At 61.0% G+C, this 19349-nt stretch overlaps 2 protein-coding genes across 7 annotated transcripts; one reads left to right on the top strand and one right to left on the bottom strand.

Moving 5' to 3' along the window:
- The first annotated feature begins 45 nt into the window (after positions 1-45).
- Positions 46-2863, top strand: KCNK7 (potassium two pore domain channel subfamily K member 7). Its single transcript, XM_059068021.2, has 3 exons — positions 46-441; positions 2015-2413; positions 2658-2863. The coding sequence occupies exons 1-3, from the start codon at positions 102-104 to the stop codon at positions 2861-2863; spliced, it is 945 nt and encodes a 314-aa protein (XP_058924004.1). The 5' UTR covers positions 46-101.
- Positions 2864-3256: 393 nt separating this feature from the next.
- On the bottom strand, positions 3257-19058 carry EHBP1L1 (EH domain binding protein 1 like 1). 6 transcript variants are annotated; one of them, XM_059068012.2, is made up of 21 exons: positions 18864-19058; positions 16367-16424; positions 16053-16148; positions 15637-15690; positions 15379-15557; positions 15158-15300; positions 14697-14732; positions 14540-14608; positions 14290-14452; positions 13854-14118; positions 12078-12260; positions 11465-11622; positions 11323-11371; positions 10239-10889; positions 5821-5866; positions 5656-5711; positions 5436-5559; positions 5043-5142; positions 4123-4196; positions 3926-4040; positions 3257-3791 (listed from the first exon to the last, which is right to left on the bottom strand). In XM_059068012.2, exons 1-21 carry the CDS (start codon positions 18965-18967, stop codon positions 3680-3682), a joined length of 2835 nt encoding a protein of 944 aa, XP_058923995.1. In that variant the 5' UTR covers positions 18968-19058; the 3' UTR covers positions 3257-3679. The 6 variants fall into 6 exon arrangements, 5 of the variants coding, with proteins under 5 accessions (XP_058923995.1, XP_058923996.1, XP_058923989.1 ...); XM_059068013.2 differs by having other exon boundaries at positions 12078-12254; XM_059068006.2 differs by having other exon boundaries at positions 12078-14118.
- Between the last annotated feature and the right edge of the window lie 291 nt (positions 19059-19349).

Raw genomic sequence — 19349 nt, 5'->3', positions numbered from 1 at the left:
AGCCCCTCCCAGGCGCACCCTGCCCGGCCCCTCCCAGCCGCATCCCACCCGACCCCTCCCAGGCACCTGTGGTGGAGCAGTCGGCTCCCAGGGCACCTCTAATGGACTCCGGGCGACACACCATGGGGGCTCTGAGGCCCTGGGCCCGATACGGGATACTGGTTGTGGCCCACCTGCTAGCCCTGGGGCTTGGGGCTGCAGTGCTCCAGGCCCTGGAGGGGCCTCAGGCACTCCAGCTCCAGGTCAACCTCAGGGCTGAGCTGGCCACTTTCCAGGCGGAGTACGGGGCCTGCCTGCCACCCAGGGCACTGGAAGAGCTGCTGGACACTGCCCTGGCAGCCCAGGCCCACGGGGTTTCCAGCCTGGGCAATGGCTCCGAAGCCAGGAACTGGGATCTGCCCTCGGCCCTACTCTTCACTGCCAGCCTCCTCACCACCATGGGTAAGGCCGCCAGGAGGCCGGGCAGGAAGGGGCTCTTGAGGCCATCGCTACTTGGGGTCCCTGGGGGTGCAGCCCTTCCCCCAGCCCCAAAGTGCTATACAGAGCCCAGGCCTTATTAGGCCTGTCATCACAGCTGGGGCTCCCCACACCAACACACCCCAACTAGTGCCTCAACTTAACTGCCAGGAGGGGTGTGGGCTCCTCAGTCCCACCCCCAGGCACCCTTTGAGACCCAGGAGAGGTGCCCAGACCCCGCGGGCCTGAGGCGAGACTGGGGACATGAATTATGGGATGGATTCTTGGATGGAGGGAAATGGAGTGAACCCAGGGAGTGCAGGACCACCATCCCGGAGGAGTGTGAGGGAAGGCCCCCGGGGGAGGAAGGCCCCATGAGGTGGTAGCCAAGGCAAGAGGGCACAGAGATAGACACGAGGGAATTCCTGGCAGAGGGAACAGCATGTGTGAAGGCCCAGAGAAATAAAGCAACAGGACTCTCAGCCCTGAGGGGATTTGTCCTGCAAAGTGTCTGAATATTTTTTAAAGGCCATTTTCCATCTTCTTTTTAAAATATTTGGTTTTGGCTGCACTGGATCTTCATTGCTGTGCGCAAGCTTTCCCCTAATTGTGGCAAGCGGGGGCTCCTCTTCATTGTGGTGTGCAGGCTTCTCATTGCGGTGGCTTCTCTTGCTGCAGAGCACGGGCTCTAGGCGCGTGGGCTTCAGTAGTTGTGGCACGTGAGCTCAGTAGCTGTGGCTCACGGGCTCTAGAGCGCAGGCTCAGTAGTTGTGGTGCACGGGCTTCGTTGCTCCGCAGCGTGTGGGATCTTCCCAGATCAGGGCTCAAACCTGTGTCCCCTGCATTGACAGGAGGACTCTTAACCACTGAGCCACCAGGGAAGCCCCATTTTCCATCTTTTGGAAAAATTGGGAAACCTATTTGCACTGAGCCAGAATCCTTGTTGGAGTAGAACAGGGCCTGCCCTGGGGAGAGAACACATGCTCTCCAGCCCACCCCAGTCCCTTTGCACATGCTTCTCCAGCCTTGAATGCCTTCTCTCATGTGTGCTGCCTCTTTTGCAGCCCTTCATGTCAGGTGTCCTGACTGGTTTTCCTGCCTGCCTTCCCCACTGGAGCCTGGGCAGACTCTGATTCCAGCACAAGGCCTGGCACCCAGGATAACTTGATATATCTTTGGGGAATGAAAGAAGGGGTAACATTTCACCTGGTGGCTTTGGAAGTGGGAGTCAAGGGCAGAGCTGAGGAATCTCTCAGGAAGCCAGGCTGCCTTGGGGTAGGACAGCAGCTCTCAGAACTGTCCCAGCTACAAGAGGCCTGAGGGGACTCTTTTAATCCTTTCTTGTTCCAGAAGATAAAAGAGTGCCCCGGAGAGGTTAAGGGACTTGAGTAAGACCCCAAGTGAATGTGGAGCAGAGCCAGACAGAGCCCCGGCCTGAAGAGTTCCGGCAATCTCGGCCACCAGAGGGCAGCCTTCTACCGGAGGGAGGCTGCAGGAAGTGGCTACCCGGCAGGCATCCCACTCAGGTGCTCATTACCTTTGTCTCTCTCCTCTCCAGGTTATGGCCACATGGCCCCACTATCGGCAGGTGGAAAGGCCTTCTGTGTGGTCTACACGGCCCTGGGGCTGCCAGCCTCCTTAGCACTTGTGGCTGCACTGCGCCACTGCCTGCTGCCTCTGCGCAGCCGCCCGGGTGCCTGGGTAGCCATCCACTGGCAGCTGACGCCGGCCACGGCTGCGCTACTGCAGGCATCTGGACTGGGCCTGCTAGTGGCTTGTATCTTCGTGCTGCTGCCAGCACTGGTGCTGTGGGGTCTGCAGGGCAACTGCAGCCTGCTGGAGGCCATCTACTTCTGCTTCAGCTCACTCAGCACCATCGGCCTGGGGGACCTGCTGCTTGGCCGTGACCATGGCCTGCATCCAGTGCTTTACTACCTTGGCCAGTTCGCACTTCTGGGTGAGTCCAGCTGCCAAGGAGCGTGACACGGAGGAGAGGAGGGAAGAGAAGCCTGGACTACAACTCCCATAAGCCACTGGGGGAGACTGAGCCTCACAGGTTGGAAGGACCCTGCCCCAGGGAAGGGTGTGGGAGGTTTAGTCTGAAGTGCTAAGAGAACTGTGAGCGCGGGTCACTCGCTGGGAGGTGAGTGGGAGGCATCCTCAGCACCCTGAGAGCTGCCCTAGTAACCTCTCCTCCCCAGGTTACTTGCTCCTGGGGCTCCTGGCCATGCTGCTGACCGTGGAGACATTATTGGAGCTGCCCCAGGTCCGTGCCATGGTGAAGTTCTTCAGGTCCAGGGGCCCTCTGAACGCTGAGGACGAAGGTGGCATCCTAGGCCAGGATGAACTGGCTCTGAGCACCCTGCCACCCTCAGCAGCAGCCTCAGAACGGGCCCCAGCTTGCTGACAGGTGTCAGTGATTGAGTTGAGCTCCTTCCAGGTGGAGAAGCCTGAGGAGGAGGCCATCGGCAGTGGCTGGGGCAGCCTCTGGAGGTCGGAGGGGAAGGGATGGATGTGAGGACCTCAGGGAATAATGTGTTAATAAAAAAAGAAACGGGCAACACCGCCGACTGTTTTCGTCTCCTTTCGAAATGGGACTTCCCTACAGTGATCAACAATCCAAACCCCATCATCCTTCGAAGGCAGAGGTCAAGCCTCTGGTCTGGCCTCTGCCGGCATCTGAGAACCTCAACTCCACACAGCCCCAGTAAGGATCACAGACAACATTATCCGCCGAGACCCCACCCCCTTCCGTCTATTGAAAGCCCCAGTCGTCCTGAGAAAGCCCCGGAGCACCGGCTTGGCCTTTTCTAACTTTATTTCTCGCAAGGAACAGGAAGAGGGGGGAGGGCGGGGACGCGGCGGTTCACGAGCCATCCCTCTCCCTCGGTGCTGGCCGGCTGCCCTCGGGGAGGGGTTCTGGGGGGCGCGCCTGGGACCCCCCAGCCCACCACGAACACACACACACACACACACTCACACGGACTAATAAATACGCCCAGGCGGCGCGGCCGCCCTGCCGCCCCTATCCGTCGGGGCCTGAAGGGCCGCGCGTCCCCTCCTGGTAAAGGGTGACGACGGCCCCTACTGGCCACGCGCGGCATCGGGGAGGGTCCGGTCTCCTCCCGGAGCGCAGGCCCGAAGCGGCGACCGGGCGCGACGGGGAGAAAAGCTGCCCTCTGGACGGACCGGGAGGGGCGAAAACGTCTGGGCCCTCGCGGCCTCAGCTCAGCACACAGCGTTCGCGCCGGTTCAGCTGCCGGCTCAGCTGCCGGCTCAGCTTGCGGCGCTGCTGCTCCAGACCGCGCTCCAGGCGCTCGTCCTCCTCCAGGGCGCTGGGAGGGAACGGGTTCAAGTCAGCCCCAGCGTCGGGCCCCACAGAAAGGCCGCCCCCGGGGTCCAGGCCGAGCACGCCTCCGAGAGCCACCCCGGAGCCTCCCAGGTCCCAGCGCATTCCGGCCCCACTCACGTCCGCTCCTTCTGGTCCAGGTTCCGGACCAGCTCGTCGCGCTGGTTCACCAGCGACACCAGCTCCTCCAGCAGGAGCTGCTCCCGGTGCTGCTGCGCGGCCGTTTTCAGCCAGTCTGAGGGCAGAGGAGGCTGAGGGTCAGGAGGCGCCAGCCCCTGCCCGGTCCTGGTCCCCGGCCTCCGGGCCCCATCTCCCACCTTCAATGGCCAACATGGCCCGTAGCTCCCGGCTCAGCATCTCGAACCTCCGCTCCAAGTCCTGCTCTTCGATGCTGGTGGGTGGGGAGCCAGGTCAGGAAGAGAGGAATGGCAGGGCGCGCCCAGGGTTCTGACAGCTCCCTGGCACCCCCTCCACCCCACCTCACCGCCAGTTCCCACAGATGGCTGGACCGAGGTCAGAGCTATACCCTAGTCCCGGCTGGGAATCATCCCTTCTGTTTTTGTTTTTTGGGCGGCATGCGGGATCTTCGTTCCCTCAACAGGGATCAAACCCCGGCCCGCTGCAGTGGAAGCATGGAGTCCTAACCACTGGACCGCTAGGGAAGTCCCTCTTTTGTTTCAACTGTTCCCCAGCTGCTGGGTGTTTATATTGTCTCCTCCCCTCATCCCACCCCCTTTTTAACAAATAAGAAACAACCCAGAAGGATTATTTAGATGGATATTATTCATAAACAGCAAGCATTAGACTAAAATTATTCTGAAAAATGACCCAAGATGTAAAAGCGAGGCAAAACCACCTCCACCATGCAGGGCTATAAAGGCCATGAAGCCCAGAATTGCTTCTGAGCCCACTCAGGAAACCAGCTCAGCTGTCTCTAAGGCTCAGTGTTCCTTCCCGTAAAGGAACAGGGTCAATCTGGGGCACTCAGCACTGACCTGCCACATTTTTCTTTGGGCCTCGATTTTCTCATTCATAAAAATAGTACCAATTTAAGAAGTATACACTTTATACAGGAAATTAGGGGGAAAATTAAGATGGTTGAGCAATTTCTTTTAAAAAAATTTAGAGAAAGAAGAAAGCAGTGAACAGTTCTGATTAAAGTCGTTAAGATTCCATCTGCTCCGCCAGCCCTGGGTGGGCAGGGGTGGGGCCTGGACAGGGAATGACCAGCACTCACAGCAGCTGCAGCTGGTCCTGCCTCCGGATGAGAGCGTTCTTCTTGTTGACCAGTGTGAACCACTCCTGGATCAGAACCTCCTCCTGCAGCCTGTTGGCACCTGAACGGGGCCAGGGAAGTCACCAGGACTGCCACTGACCCCTGTGTCAGCAGCAGGGAGGCTGGGGGCAGGGGGATGGTGTCTGCTCCCTTGTGGCGTCTCAGAAACCTGAGCTGTGTGCCTCCAGCAAGCTGCTTCCCTGGCGGGGGGCCTCAGGGTGCCCGGCTGTAAATGGGGACGATGACCGACCCCAGCCTTGTCTCCTCCCACTCCTCCCAGGGTCAGAAAGAGCTGCAGGGTGGGGGAGCCGTGGTGGCACGTGCTGGGGTGTGGACGCCAGATGCCCGCCCCACCTGATTCCATGAGGCTCCTCAGCTGCGTCTCAACCTCGGCCGCCCGCCCATCTATCTGCCTCTGTTCCTGCTCCAGGGCCTGTAGCTCCGCGCACACATACTGACTTGTGTCCTGGAACCGTTGCTGGGGTGGAAAGCAGGGGCAAGGGACAGGGTGGGCTGAGCCCAGGCTCTGCCTAGGAAGCCCACCCATCACTCCTCCCACCTCAGCCCTCCTTACCAGCCCGGCCTCCTCCGCTGGGCTTGGGGGTAGCTCCTCCGATGGTGGAGTCCCACCTGCGGACAGAAACCAGGCTAAGGCACCCCCAACTAACACCTGTCCCCAGTTCAGGATCTGTGAGCAGCCCGAGTTCAGCTGAGTCGCCACCCCTTCAAAACTACTCACCAGGCGCCTGCTGTGGGGCAGGGCTGGGGTCAGGGCTCACGACTTCCTGTGAAGGAGGAAGCCAGTAAGGGCTTGGAGGGGCTCCCCAACAGCCCGCCCTGGGGCCAGCCGGAGCCCCACTCACACAGGGGAGGGGGGACCTCAGTTCCAGGCCCTGCAGCTTCGGGGTCCTGCATGCACAGAACTCCACCCCCATCCCTTCTGGGGAAGGGCCTCCTAGAGCAAAGGCCTTCACCACCCCTGGCCCTGTGGTCCTGGGCCAGTCCCCTCCCACTGGCTGTGCCTCGCAGTCCTCCTTCCTGGGGCCTCACAGGGCTTTTTTTTTTTTTTTTTTTTTTTTTTGCGGTACCCGGGCCTCTCACTGTTGTGGCCTCTCCCGTTGCGGAGCACAGGCTCCGGACGCGCAGGCTCAGCGGCCGTGGCTCACGGGCCCAGCCGCTCCGCAGCACGTGGGATCTTCCCGGACCAGGGCACGAACCCGTGTCCCCTGCATCGGCAGGCGGACTCTCAACCACTGCGCCACCAGGGAAGCCCGTCACAGGGCCTTTGTGAGTCTGAGTCGGGGGTGAAAGGCTGTGAAGGGCCCAGCTGGGGCCTCTCCTTTCCCCTTCTGTCCCCTCCCCCATGAAACTCCTTCAGGCCACCTCAGACTCTGTCACCTAGTGCTAGCATCTCCATCATGGCCAGGGCCCCGCACAGTGACACTGAGCTGAGCTGATGCAGCCACCAGTACCTCCATCTCCTGGCCGAAAGGGGCACCCTCCCATCTTCTCAGTCCCCACACCTAGAGAATGCTGTGCTCGCCGAGTAACACTTGGAACGGAACAGGCAGCTAGCTGCACCTCCCAACTTCAGCCCGGAAGGGCAGCGCTGGCCCCTCATGTGCCCCACCCCTGGCAACTTGCTGGCACTGTCAGCCCTGGGGGCCCCCAAGTTTCAGCTCAGCTGATAGCCAGGCCCCCTTGATGGCTCCTGCTCTGGCCACCTTTCCAGGTCACAAGGTGGGGAGAAAGTGTTGAGCCACCCCGACCCTGCAACTCTGAGAGGCAGCCCTGGACGTCCCCTGCTCAGGGGCCCTCCTCTCTGGCCTGGGTAGGTGGCGGCCTCTTCACCAGCCGCCCCCCATGCCCTGCCTGCTGACTTTACACTCAAGCCACAACTGAAAGGTCTCCCTCAACCTTCTCCCCCAGTGGTGTCACTCTCTTCACACCCCCTCTCGGCCCCCAGCCTCGTTGCCATGGCCTGGTGGCAGCTCCAGCCTCAACTCCTAGTGCCCCGAGCCCCACCCAGATGCCACCCTCCGGCCCCAGTGGTGGACTTTCGCTTCCCCAAATTGCTTCCTCAGCCTGGAGCGGCCTCTGCCTTGGGCAGCTAGATGCCAGCTCGACCTTCCTGACCCAGCTCAGCCCCACCTCCTCCAGGGGCCCCTTCACAGGGCTTTCTTCCTCCCTCCCTAACTTTCAGGCCTCCTGAAGCCTTCCCGACTCCCACCCTAGCCCCCAGGGCCTCTCCCGTCACAGCTGTTGGTTACTCCTGTCTCCCTAAGCAGCAGCAGCCCCTGCAGACAGGTTGGGGTCCAGAGAATGCACTCAGGGTGCACCAGTTAACAGTGATGGCTGATATGCATTAAGCATCTATTTGTGTGTTGGGTGCTGTATGTGCATCGACTCATTTAGTTTTCCCAAGAACACTGTGAGGTGGGGAAGGTTACCATTCCCACTTTACAGATGAGGAAACAGAGGGTCAGAGATGACACTCAAACAGGGCCCGGCCCAGGCCTAGGGCTGTCTAACCCAAAAGTTTGTTCCCAAGCTTGGCCACCAATTTGCTGTTTGCCTCTGGCCCAGTCACACCCCTGTGTCCTTGTATGTAAAGGACATACAAGCCCCTGGGGGTTGCAGGGCTCCAGAAAGACATCTGGAGAAAAACACAGTCCCCCCCTTTTTAAAATAAATTTTTTTAATAGAGTACACTCAGGTTGGGGTTCTCCTCTTTTTTGTTGCTTGCCCGTTTGTTTGTCTGTTTGTTTGTTTTGGCTTCACCGTGTGGCATGTGGGATCTTAGTTCCCCGATCAGGGATCGAACCCGTGCCCCCTGCAGTGGAAGTGCGGATTCTTAACCACTGGACTGCCAGGGAAGTCCCTCACAGTTCCCCTCTTTTGACAACACCCTGCAGGAGTACCTCAATGCCACTTTGCAAAAAGCTTTCATGTCTTTATTTCTCATTCTCAGGAAAAGAGCACAGAGAGATTACGTGGCTTGTCCAAGGTCACACAGCCAGTTCATAGTGCTGGGCCCAGTAGACGGCGCTATTTTAGAGTTCAGTGTCAGAACCGAGGTTCACACCAGTATCAACTCCCTTTATCTTTTCATATCCCTGAGCCTCAACATTTCCACTTGCAAAATGGGGTAACTGTTCCTTCCCAGAAGGAACAGTTGCTGAGGGGTTGAGGGGGCAGACCAGGCATAAAGCAAGTGCTCAACCAACAGGGTAGGCGGATGCAGGAGAGTGGAGAAACCCCAACCTCAGCAGCAACTAAGCTTACTCATGGCAGCCTTGATGGGAATTCCAACGCTTCCTCATGTCTGACCCAAATTCCCCTTTCTACACCCTCATGTGTGGCCCCTCCTCCAGGAAGCCTTGCTGGGCCACACCAGAGGCACCCTGCCCTCCTCATGGCATTGCTTCAGCCCTGCCCCAGCTTCAAGGTGACTGACTTCAACCCATCCAGGTCTCTGGGAGCTCGCAAAGTCAGGGGCAGTCCCTACCTCCTCCCTACTGTACGCATGGGGGATGGGCGATGGGAGTGACCAATGAAGAAGCATCCCCTCCAGCCCCATGGGTCATACATCTCCTGTGGGACAACGGTTGGAGAGGGGGGGCCTGGCTTGGAAGGACCAGATGCTGGGACTTGGGCCCAGAAAGATGGGGCCTCCTGTTTTAAGATATATAGAGCCATGGAGACACATTAAGGCGGCTTTGGCCAGAGAACAACACAGGCCAGGATAGCACAGTTCCTATGGGTGCCTCTGATGCCCTTCCTGTTTCTCATTCATAGGCTCGATGCTGCACCTCTGACCCTGCACTCAGGGGTCCTGCTCTCCAGGCCAGCCTCATCACCGCCTGCGGACCTTAAGGGAGGTGACTGGCAGTTCCCTAAATGAGACCTGAGCTTTCCTGCTGCCACATTTTTACTTGTGAGGTCCCACATCTTGAGAACCAGCCCTCCGATTCTTCACCTGGGAAAAGCTGCCCATCTTATCAGCCTGGCTCAAGTGGCTGCTTCTTCCAAAAAGCCTCTCCCAGTTTATTCCCTCTTTTCCTTAGAACTTAGGGGTCATCCCTGGGCAGCTGAAGGCTTGAAGCAGCCTGACAGAGCTGCCCCTGTTGTCCAGGACGGTGCTGCTGGGAAGCCCATGGCCAGAACTTCAGTGGCTGTGAGTCCTTGAGCAAATCCCTGCCCTCCCTGGAACCATCTCTTCTTCAGTGAATTGACCATAAGACACCCTGGGAGGCTGACCTGAGACCTGCAAGGGATGGGGGAACATGGGCACCCAGCAGAGTCTCCCATCTCCAACTTTCCATTATCAGAGAAGACAGGAAACTGGTTTCCAGTGTCTAGAGTTAAGGATCCAAGTCAGTGTCTTGGGGTTGGAAGGCCCTGGAGAGCTCCCCTGAGTATAGAAACCCAGTTCCCAGCTTACAGGAAAGTGGTGGCTGCCGGTAGACCCCGTGCCACCGGCAGGGAAAAAAACGCCCCAACCCACTTTACAGTCCATAAAGAGCGCTGACTACACGGAGCCTTCTGGGAACTTCCTGCTACAGCCTGATTCCACTAACTGGTTGCCAAGCGTTAAAAAGCACTAGCCTGCATCCCAAGGCTGGCAGCAAAAACCAGCGGCAGGGCTTCCCTGGTGGTGCAGTGGTTAAGAATCCGCCTGCCAACGTAGGGCACACAGGTTCGAGTCCAGGTCCGGGAAGATCCCACATGTCGCGTAGCAACTAAGCCCGTGCGCCACAACTACTGAGCCTGCGAGCCACAACTACTGAAGCCCGTGCTCCGCAGCAAGAGAAGCCACAGCAATGAGAAACCCGCGCACTGCTCCCACGCGCAGCAACAAAGACCCAACGCAGCCAAAAATAAATAAATAGATAAATTCATTTTTTTAAAAAAAATCGGCCGGCCTGGGCACTGGCGCCCCCGCTGAGGAGTTGGCGCGGCTACCTCGTCCTGTCCTCGAGCGGGACTTCCGCAGCACCGGTGCCTCAAATCAGGCGCCTCCCCGCATCTTGCAGAGGCCGGACGCCCTGGAGCCACCGCCCCCCGCCCCGCGCCAGCCCTGCCCTTGGGGCCCCTCAAGACCCGCCCCTGCTCTGCCCTGCTCCCCCGACCCCCGCGCCGCTGGAGGGCACTCACCGCCGCCGCTCCGGCGGCTCCCGCGGCTCCCGAGTCCGGGTCGTCCCCCGAGAGGGAGCTGCTGTTCCGCAGCCGCGAGCGCCTCTTCTTCAGCAGGTCAGCGTCGCGCACGTGGGAGAAGGAGCCGTGCGCGCGCGGCGGGGGCACGGGCCCGGCCTCCGCGTTGACCGACGGCCGCCGCAGCCTCACGCCGCCCGCGGCGCCCGGGGCCTCCATCCCGTTCACCAGCCCCTCTGTCGGGGGCACGGACGCCCGGGCTCCAGGGCCGTCGGCCGGGGCCTCCGCGGAGCGCGCCTCCTGGGCGGCCTCGGCCCCGCGGTCCTTGGAGGCCGCCTCGGGGGCCGTCCCGTCCGCTCGGGTCGCGGCCTCCTGGGATTCCTGGGGCGCCTCGGCCCGGTGCTCGCGCAGGCGCTGCGCCAGGTCGCCGGCGTCCAGTTCGTCGGGCGGGCTCGACTGGGCGCTGGCCACGCGGTACGTGCCGGCGCCGCCGCCGCCCTCCAGCTGCACCAGCTGCAGCTCCTGCCCCGTGCAGAAGGCGCGGATCTGGCACAGGTACGTCATGACGATGAGCTTGTCGGGCACCGACAGCAGCACCATGTCCGCCGGCTCCAGAAGCCGCGACACGCCCAGGGCCGCGAAGCCATCAAAGGCCTAGGGAGGTGCGTTCGTTAGGGTCAGAGGCGGCGGGTCAGCCAGCGACGCTGCCGCCCCGCCCCGGAACGATGAGGAGGTCCCTGCGACTGGCACGCCTGGGTTTGCCAACAACGCCTTCACCTTCCTATTGGGGGAAATGTAGCAACATGGCCCGCCCCTGTGTTACCCAGCAACTGCACACCAAACGGGGTGGTTTTGGGAAAAACCATCTGGTGGAAATATGCTTAAAAAAAACAAAGCTAAACTCGGGAAAACGAAAAATATAAAGACCAAAAGGGTACTAAGTGGCAGAACTTCCAAAAGCCACAGCTGGGGCCATGAAGCCCACAGATTCCTCTCCTACACACAGACGGACAAGGAACCCCAATCTTAGCTTAGGCCTGGCTCTGGATCCTCCTTCCCTCCAGGCACCACTCCCACCCTGTCTCACCTGCTTGTTGTTCTGTTTGATGTTGAGTGGGTCCAGGGAGGCAAAGTCGCTGCAGAGAGAGCGCTGATCAGAGGCTGGATTCACACCACCCTCCCCTCCTGGCAGCCTCCCCCATTCACTCCCACTCCCTCTGGCAGCTCACATCTTGTCCGGGTAGAATCGGTGCAGGATGGCACAGAAGGCCAAGCCGTTGCGCCAGGATGTCGTGAAGTTGGTGATGCGGACGCCACGGTAGCCGGTGGTGACTTCCTGGCACCACTCCAGCAGGGACTGACTGAAGCTGACCGGGGCGGGTGGTGCCTGGGGACACAGGGATGGGCTTAGGGAATGCAGACATGGGACTTGTGCCGTCTGCCCCTTGGGCACAAAACAGCTCCAGCTCTGGGTTTGCAGGAGTCACCATGGACCACTGGCCAGGGCCTTAGGGTCAGGCAAAAGGGTTTCCAGCTCCAGTGTTATCTACCAAGGTCACCTAAAAGGTCAGTGGCCCCCAGGCAATATCAGAGGTCACCAGCAGCCACACCTCAAGGTCAGCCCGGAAAATCAGCTTTAGGAGTGTCCTGCTCCATGCAACCCAGGGAAGACAGGGCGGGGGAGCCAGGGCACCCTGAGAGAGGAGGGGGTGAGGGGCTCCTTGAAGCTGAGCCCCTGTCCCACCCCACCCCAGTCGGCCAGGTGGGTCCATGCAAAGCCATTAGCTCAGCCCAGGTTAGTGGGAAGCAGCAGACTGGGCCCTCGGCAGCCCCCATCCCTACCTGGCTGTCCAGCAGCCTCCTGTCCTCTTCAGGCTCCTCTGGGGAAGAGGCCCCCGAGGGCCTGGGCAGCCCAGCCCCTGCCCCACTGGCCACCTGTGCCTCAATCAGGCTGGCCTCTGGGAGGTTTCCCTCAGCTTCTTTTCCCTTCTCGGTTCCTGAGACCCCAACCTCTGCTTCCTGGGCCTCAAAAATACCAGATTGGTTCTCTGAAGCCCCTGAAACCTCCGTCCCTGCCTCCTCGGCCCCCCAAACCCCAGACATGGCCTCTGAAACCCCCAAAATCCCAGCTTCCACCTCCTGGCCCCTCAAAACTGTAGTTTCTGCCTCTGCTCCCTGGGACCCTAAAATTCCATGCTTTATGACTGGGGCCCCTAAAGCCTCATATTTGAGGGTCTCCCAGAGTCCAATCTCTGCCTTCTGGACACCAGAAGTCTTAGCCTTTGCCTTCTCAGCCTCTAAAACTGTAGTTTCTGTCTGTTGAGTCCTCAGACCCTGAGCCTTTGCCATTCTGGCCTCTGGCCCTGAGAACTGTGAGTCTTCCACCTCTGTCTCCTGGGTCCCCAATGTCTCAGTCTCTGCCCCTGGGGCCCCTGAACCCCCTACCTCTGTCTCCTGGGTCCTCAGTGTCTCAGTCTCCGTCCCTGGGACCCGTGAACCCCCAGCTGCCATCTCCTGGGTCTCCAGTATCTCAGCTTCTGCTGTCTCAGTCTCGATCCCTGGGACCTCAGAACCCCCTAACTCTGTCTCCTGCATCCCTGTTATCTTAGATTTTATCTCTGAGACCCCTGAACACCCCACCTCTGTCTCCTGGGCCCCCAGTATTTCAGATTCTGCGATCTCAGCTTCTATCTTCAGTACCCGTGAACCCCCAGATATCTCCTGGATCCCTAGTATCTCAATCTCTGACATTGTAGTCTTTGTCCCCAGAACTCCTGTACCCACAGCCTCTGTTTCCTGGGTCCCCAGTACCTCACACTCTGCCATCCCGGCCTCTGCCCCTGGGGCCCCTAAAACCCTTACTTCTGTTTTCTGGGTCTCTAGTTCCTCAGACTCTGCCATCTCAGCAGCCTCTGACTCCAGGACCCCTGATCTCACTGCCTCTGTCTCCTGGGTCCCCAATATCTCCACTTCTGCTGTCTCAGTCTCTGTCTCGGGGGACCCTGACCCACCCACTTCTGTCTCCTGGGTCCCCAATAATTCTGATTCTGTCACCCCAGTTTCTGTTCCCAGGACACTCAAATCCCTGGACATCACCCCCTGGTCAGCTGCTGGTGGGGCCCCCTGGTACTGGCTCACCTGGGGCCTGGCGCTTGCTGTTCCAACAGAGGGGCCCTGCTCCAGGCCTGTCCCCCCAACACCAGGGGCTCCACCCCTCACCTCTGCACCCTCTCTCTCCTGGCCCGCAGCAGCCCTGGCCCCCCTGAGGTCACTGAGATGCCTGGATTGCCCTGCCGGCTCTGCTGCGGGGGGGCTCAGGATGGTGGGATCCTCTTCCTTGGTCCTGACCCCTGTCCTCCCCTGAGAGCCCCTTGGAGGAGCCTCAGGAGTTCCCTTGAATCTTGCCTCAGATGTCACCCCTGCAGCCTCTGGTCCCTTAGTGTCCACATGTCTCACCTTTGACCTCTGCTCAGCATCCACCTGACCAACTTCTAAACTTTCTTCAGCCTCCTCAGCTCTAACCTCTGACCTCTTACTGTTCACCTCTCTGACTCCTGACCCAGGCTCAGTGTCCACCCCACTAGCCTCTGGCCTGTCCCCAATGCCCCCCTCCTCAACCTTGGGTTTCTGCCCTTCCAAAGAGTTGCTGGAACCTCTGTCCTCAATGCCTGGGCCCAGCCCGGCTCCCTGGGCCTCTGTCCCTTTCTGAGGGCTTGCCCAGGCCTGGGTCTCCACAGCAGAATTCATGCCTGCTGGGGGAGCCCCTGAGGCGTTGGGGGCCTCATCTCCCCCTTGGGGGACTGGGGGCCAGGGGGCATCAGAGCCTTTCCGGAGCCGAGGGGCCGGGCTGGGGGCCGCGTCCTGGCCTGGCTGTCTTGAGGACCTGAGGAGAGAGCAGGAGGGTGCGTTGCAGGGGCTCGTTTGGCCCCCCGCTCTCAGCGCCCCCCCCCACCTCTCAGATTGCTGGGACCCTGGAAAGGCAGGTTGGCAAGGGGTGTGCAACTTCTTAAGAGTAGACAGGGGAGGGGGGGCCGGAGCTGACTCCAAAGCTTACCTTGTCTCTGGTGGGGTTCCGGGGGGCCCTGGGGCCTTGGGCCCCACCTGGCCCCCTGCCACAGGAGCTGGTTCTGACCCCTGGCCCCGGCAGGCCCTGGCTGGGGGCACAGGGGCACTCACAGGGGCTGGGTTGGTATCCTCGGCACTAGAAGGGCTGGCAGCTGGGGAGAAGGAAGGGGGATGCTGAGGCCTGGGCCCTGAGGCTGAAGCTCCAGTCTCCACCGTCCCAAACCCAGCCTGGGCCTCACCTGCCTGCCGGGGCCGAAATCGGCCCTCTTCCTCCTCCTCACAGAGTGTCTTCAGCTCCCGAGAAGTATCTGCGGGTGGGGCGTTGGGGGCAGGTTCAGCCCAGGGAAGGGCCCTGCAGGTCTGAGCCCCACCCCACAACTAGAATGCTGGGCCTACCTGGGAAATGCCCCAGCCTCAGGGAACCGCCCCAGCCTACGAGAAGAGAAAGGCCCACAGGTGCAGAGGAAGAGACAGGACCGACAAGGACAGATGGAAAAAAAAGCCTTAACAAGCAAAAGGGAGGGACGAGGTTGGGTAGCGAGGGGTGGCGAGCCTGGACTGCAGCCCCTCTCTGCGCTTTTGGCCCAGCTGTCTCAGGGGCAGGTACGTGGGCAGGCAAGTACTCAGGGGTGAGGGGAGGGCCAGGAGCACGGGGTTGTGGGGGGGGAGGTACTGGAAACCCGTTCTGCAGGACAATCAGGGCTGCTGGGCAGGTTGGGACCACCTGGCAATAGTGCGCTCCGACCACTGGGCGTGCACAAGCTGGCCCTGCCCCCAAACAGCAAGTGGATTTTGGCCCGGGTCATCCTCCACCCTCCCTAGGTCTTGGTGCTCTCAATCCACAGCTGTGAGCCCACCTGGCTGGAGGACACGAGCCCGTGCCTCCGGGCCCCCTGGACCATTGGCCTCCTCCTCATCACTCTCAGCAAAGTCTTCCAAGTTGCCCACGTCGCTAGGCTTCATGCTCATGAGGCTCGCAAGACTCTGCATGTCATCATCCCTGGGGGTCAGAGGTCAGGGGTGAGGGTTACGGTCAGAGTTTATAGACTAGGGCCCAGGAGGGCGGTTGGACACTCACGTGGCACGGCCCTCCCGCAGCAGCACCCCAGAGAGAGTGAGGCTCAGCTCGGCCTGCACCACCTTCACCGACTTGGGCTTCAGCCGCAGCCGCAGTGGGACTTGGGCAGGCACAGGCCCTGCGTGGCGGGCCAGGTCCACGTCGGCCGTGGCCAGCACCTTCCGCTGCCCCTTGGACTCCTGGGGGCAGGAAGAAGGAGCATCAGTGCTGCCCCAGAGTCCCCGAGACCCCAGGCTCCAGCCCGCCCCAGCCACTCACATTCTCAATAACAAACGTCCACTCTTTGGCCTCGTACTGGTCCACGTGTGGGTCCTGGGAAAAGGGGGCACCGGTGAGTACAGAGCCTACTGCGGTGGGGACAGGGCAGGGAGAAGAGCCTGTGCTGGCTCGGGAGGTGACTGTGTGGGGCCTTCACACATGCTGAGCCCTCCTGCCAGGTATGCTCCCTGGCTTCTCCTGATCCCAGCTCTCTCCATGTGGCGGCTAAATGCTTCCTCCTCCAAGGAGACCTCCTGGGCCACTCAACGCTGAATAGGTCCCCTGCCGTGATTCTTGGTCTCACCACTCTGTTCTTTTCTATTTGGATGGATAACAGCACCAGGGGCCTCCTGTGGCTGCCCAAGGGTTGCAATCACCGGCTCATTCCCATCTGTGCAGGAGGGCTAGAGACTTACCCTGTATAGGGTCACAGAGATGTCCACATTCTCAGGTACCATCCACACTACGGTGCCCCGGTATGGGTTCTGGATGCCCGGCTGCCAGCTGTGGGCCTACAATGAGCAGTCTGAGTCCTCCCCGCAATCCTAACTCTCCCTCTCACCCCTTACCCTTATCGCCAACCTTGACCCCATCTTTCTCTCCCTTCTGTGGATCCTGATCTGAACCTGAACCTGACTCCACTCACCCATCAGCCCTGACCCACTTACCCCACCCCACCCCCAATTGGCCCCACCCCCAACCTGGACCCCCAGTTGACATCCTCCCTCACCTTGGAGCAGATGCGTCGGTTCCGCCGGGTCCACACTACCACCAGCTTATCCGGTTGCCTGGGAGGTGGAGCGGGGAGAGGGGGCTGCTCAGTCAGGCCCACCGGGCCTTTCTGTCTCCTCGTCTCCCTTCTGCCCACATCCCCCTCCCCCAGGACAGGGCCCAGACAGCCCCTTATCTGGGGCCACAGGGGAGCAGGGTGGGGCTGCTGAGGCAGGGTGAGGCCTGGGCCAGAGGGCAAAGGCCTGTGGGTCAGCAGGGAGTATGAAGAAAGTCATACAGAGAGACAGGCACACACAGAGACAGACAGAAACACAACAAGTACCCTGCAAGAAACACAGACTCAGAGACACAGAGAGACCGACTCAGAGTAAAAGAAGTCCATTCACTCACAAATATTTGTAGAGTGCATACTATTACCCCAGTCCAATGTGGGGGCAGAGCCAAGCAAAGGAGAGGCAAGACCCTTCTGGGGCAGGGAATGGGTCATGTGAGGAGGGTCTGGAGAAGGAAGGCTCCAGGCAGAGAGGATGGCAAGTGCCAGGGTCCCAGGATGGGGGTAGGTGTAAGGTCGGGAGGGGAGGGCAGAGGTTGGGAAGTAGGCAGAGAGGCATAGGGTCAGCTTGTCATTCGATACCCTCCCAGGACCTTCCATGCCCAGCCCTTTGCTTTGCAGGGCCCCCCGATTCCCACAAGGGTCACCAGGGAAGACTTCTAGAAGGTGGCATCTAAGCCGAAACAGCATATGCCAGGGCAGACTCAGAGGAGAGGCAGAGATGTGGGGAGACAGAGACAAAGCGAGAGGAGAGTGCCAGCTGCGCGGGGCCGAGTCCCAGACACGTGGCTGGGCCTGGAAGGGAGAGGGCCCCTTTGCGTTGCAGGGGCCAACTGCTGCCCAGGACGGGGGGGATGCTTAGAGGATCATCAGGCAGATGGCAACATAAAAGTCCTCCTTGCCTGTACCCTGTCCCTTGCCAGGACGCTCAGGTTCACCCAGCTCACTGCCCCTCTGGAGGCTGAGCCAGGATAACTGGCTCTCCTGTCAGCCCCTGAGGATGCTGGGACCCAGAGAGGTTAGGGGCCAGGCAAGGGCACACAGCTGAGCCTAGAGCTCTCCAGCCTGGAGCCAAGTGCCTCTCCTGGACCCCAAACTGCAGGCGATGGCTAAGGGCAGCCATGGGGACTTCCCAGAAAGGGGAAGACGACAGTGAGAGCCTAGGGAGGGCGGGGCCTGGCTAGGCAGCCTGACTCAGGCTGGGCACACCCTCCTGGGGAGCTGTGACCTGGGCAGAGGCAGCTTCCTAGCCCGGGCTCCAGGCGAAAAAGCCCAGGAGGCCCTGCCCGCCACCTGTGACTCAGACACGTTGACACTGCCCACACCCTCAGCCAGCTCTCCGGGACCGTGCCCAGCGTGCCCCTGTCTTCACCCAGGATGCTGGGGCAGAAGGCAGAAGCCATAGGCCAGAGTTCAAGTCCCAGCCATGTGCTGTGTTACCCCAGCCAGCCTGTCCTTTCTGGGCCTTGCTGAATGGTGTGAACCACCCTCTGGCTGGCCCAGTCAACATCAGGGATATGACAGCTGCCCAAAGGACCCCAGGCCTCCTGCTCACTCCCCTCCCTTTGGACCCCCTGGTCCCTTCCTGTACTTTCACTTGGGAGCCTAAATTTAGCCCCGCCTGGCGGCTGAGGCCCCCACAGCTGTGCCCTAATCCAGCCAAGGGAAGCTGACACTAGCAAGCACGTATATTTAGGGTGTGACGCAGGGGCCCAGGCAGCTGCGGGTGGGGGAATGTGAACGAGATGCCCCGGGTCCTTTGGCAGTCTGGGCTGGGGGGTCCTGCACCCCCTTACCTATCTCCCCCCACCCCACCACCTTGCCTTCCCCCGGCTCTCTCCTCCACGACTGACCCACAACCTCCTCAGTCCTCAGGCCCTTTTAAGCTGCTCCCCGCCTCCCTCCCCATCCCTCCCAGCGCTCAGTTTCCCCTTTTAAGGATATTGTGGAGACCGATCCAGCCTCCCAGCGCCCACTCCGGCTGAAGGGGCGGGTGGTTCCTCTGGTTCAACAAATAGGCAGCGGAGGAAGGGGCAGCATCCTTGTTCTGAGCTGGACTAGGGCCATGGTGTTTGCTGTCCCAGCCCCTCCGCCCGAAGATGGCAAAACTTGCTCCCTTTTCTGATGCCACCCTGAACCATCCCTCTGGCCAAAACCAGGAGGCCTCCCTTCCCCCAGCCCTGAGTGCAGCTGAGGCAAGCGTGGGCCCAGACAGATTCTCAGGCCCGCAAGTCCTGACCTCCACTCCCCAAAGGCTGCCCACACCCTCAACTCTGGGGATGCCACAAGCTGCAACGGCGCTTCTCTGTTCCTGGGTCACCAGGGCCTAAGCTGGGGTAGGCGGCCTCTTTGGTCACTGGACTGGGGGCAGGGTTCTCAGGCCCCCAAGGCCGATGGGGTCCCAGCCAGTCTGGGGAGTCCCCCAGGCCTCCCTCCCACTCACCATTTCTTGGTGCACTCCACCACCAGCTCGTGGTAACAGGCCACAAAGTGGAACTTGGCGGCCCGCTTGCCCACGCGCTGCAAGCGCTTCCACACCGAGGTCATGGCCCTGCCGCCACCGCCGCCCGTTCCTCAGACCCGGAGCTCCCGCTGGCCCACGATCGCTGGCCTGGCCCAGGTCCCCATGGCCTCCGGGCTCCTATCGGCGCCGCCCGCCCCGTCCGTGGGGAGGGGTCCGAGGCGCGGGACCCGGAGCCGCTCTTGCCGCCGCCGCCGCTGGGGCCCGCTGGGTGGCCCGGCTGCGTCGGCGGGGTCGTCTGGGGCGCGTCGTGTAGCTGGAGCGCTGAGCGGCGAGCGCGACGTTTCCTGGAGCTGCACCCCCGTCGGAAGGCGGGCGGGGCTCCGGCGGGGGGCGGGGGCCGGGGCGAGAGCGCGGGGGCGGGGCGGCCCGGCTTCCGGGGCCCCGCGCGGGAGGGAGAGCGAGGGG

The sequence above is a fragment of the Kogia breviceps genome, chromosome 7 (genome assembly GCF_026419965.1).
Source record: "Kogia breviceps isolate mKogBre1 chromosome 7, mKogBre1 haplotype 1, whole genome shotgun sequence".
Taxonomy (NCBI): domain Eukaryota; kingdom Metazoa; phylum Chordata; class Mammalia; order Artiodactyla; family Physeteridae; genus Kogia; species Kogia breviceps.
This window is presented reverse-complemented; position numbering and strand designations above follow the sequence as displayed.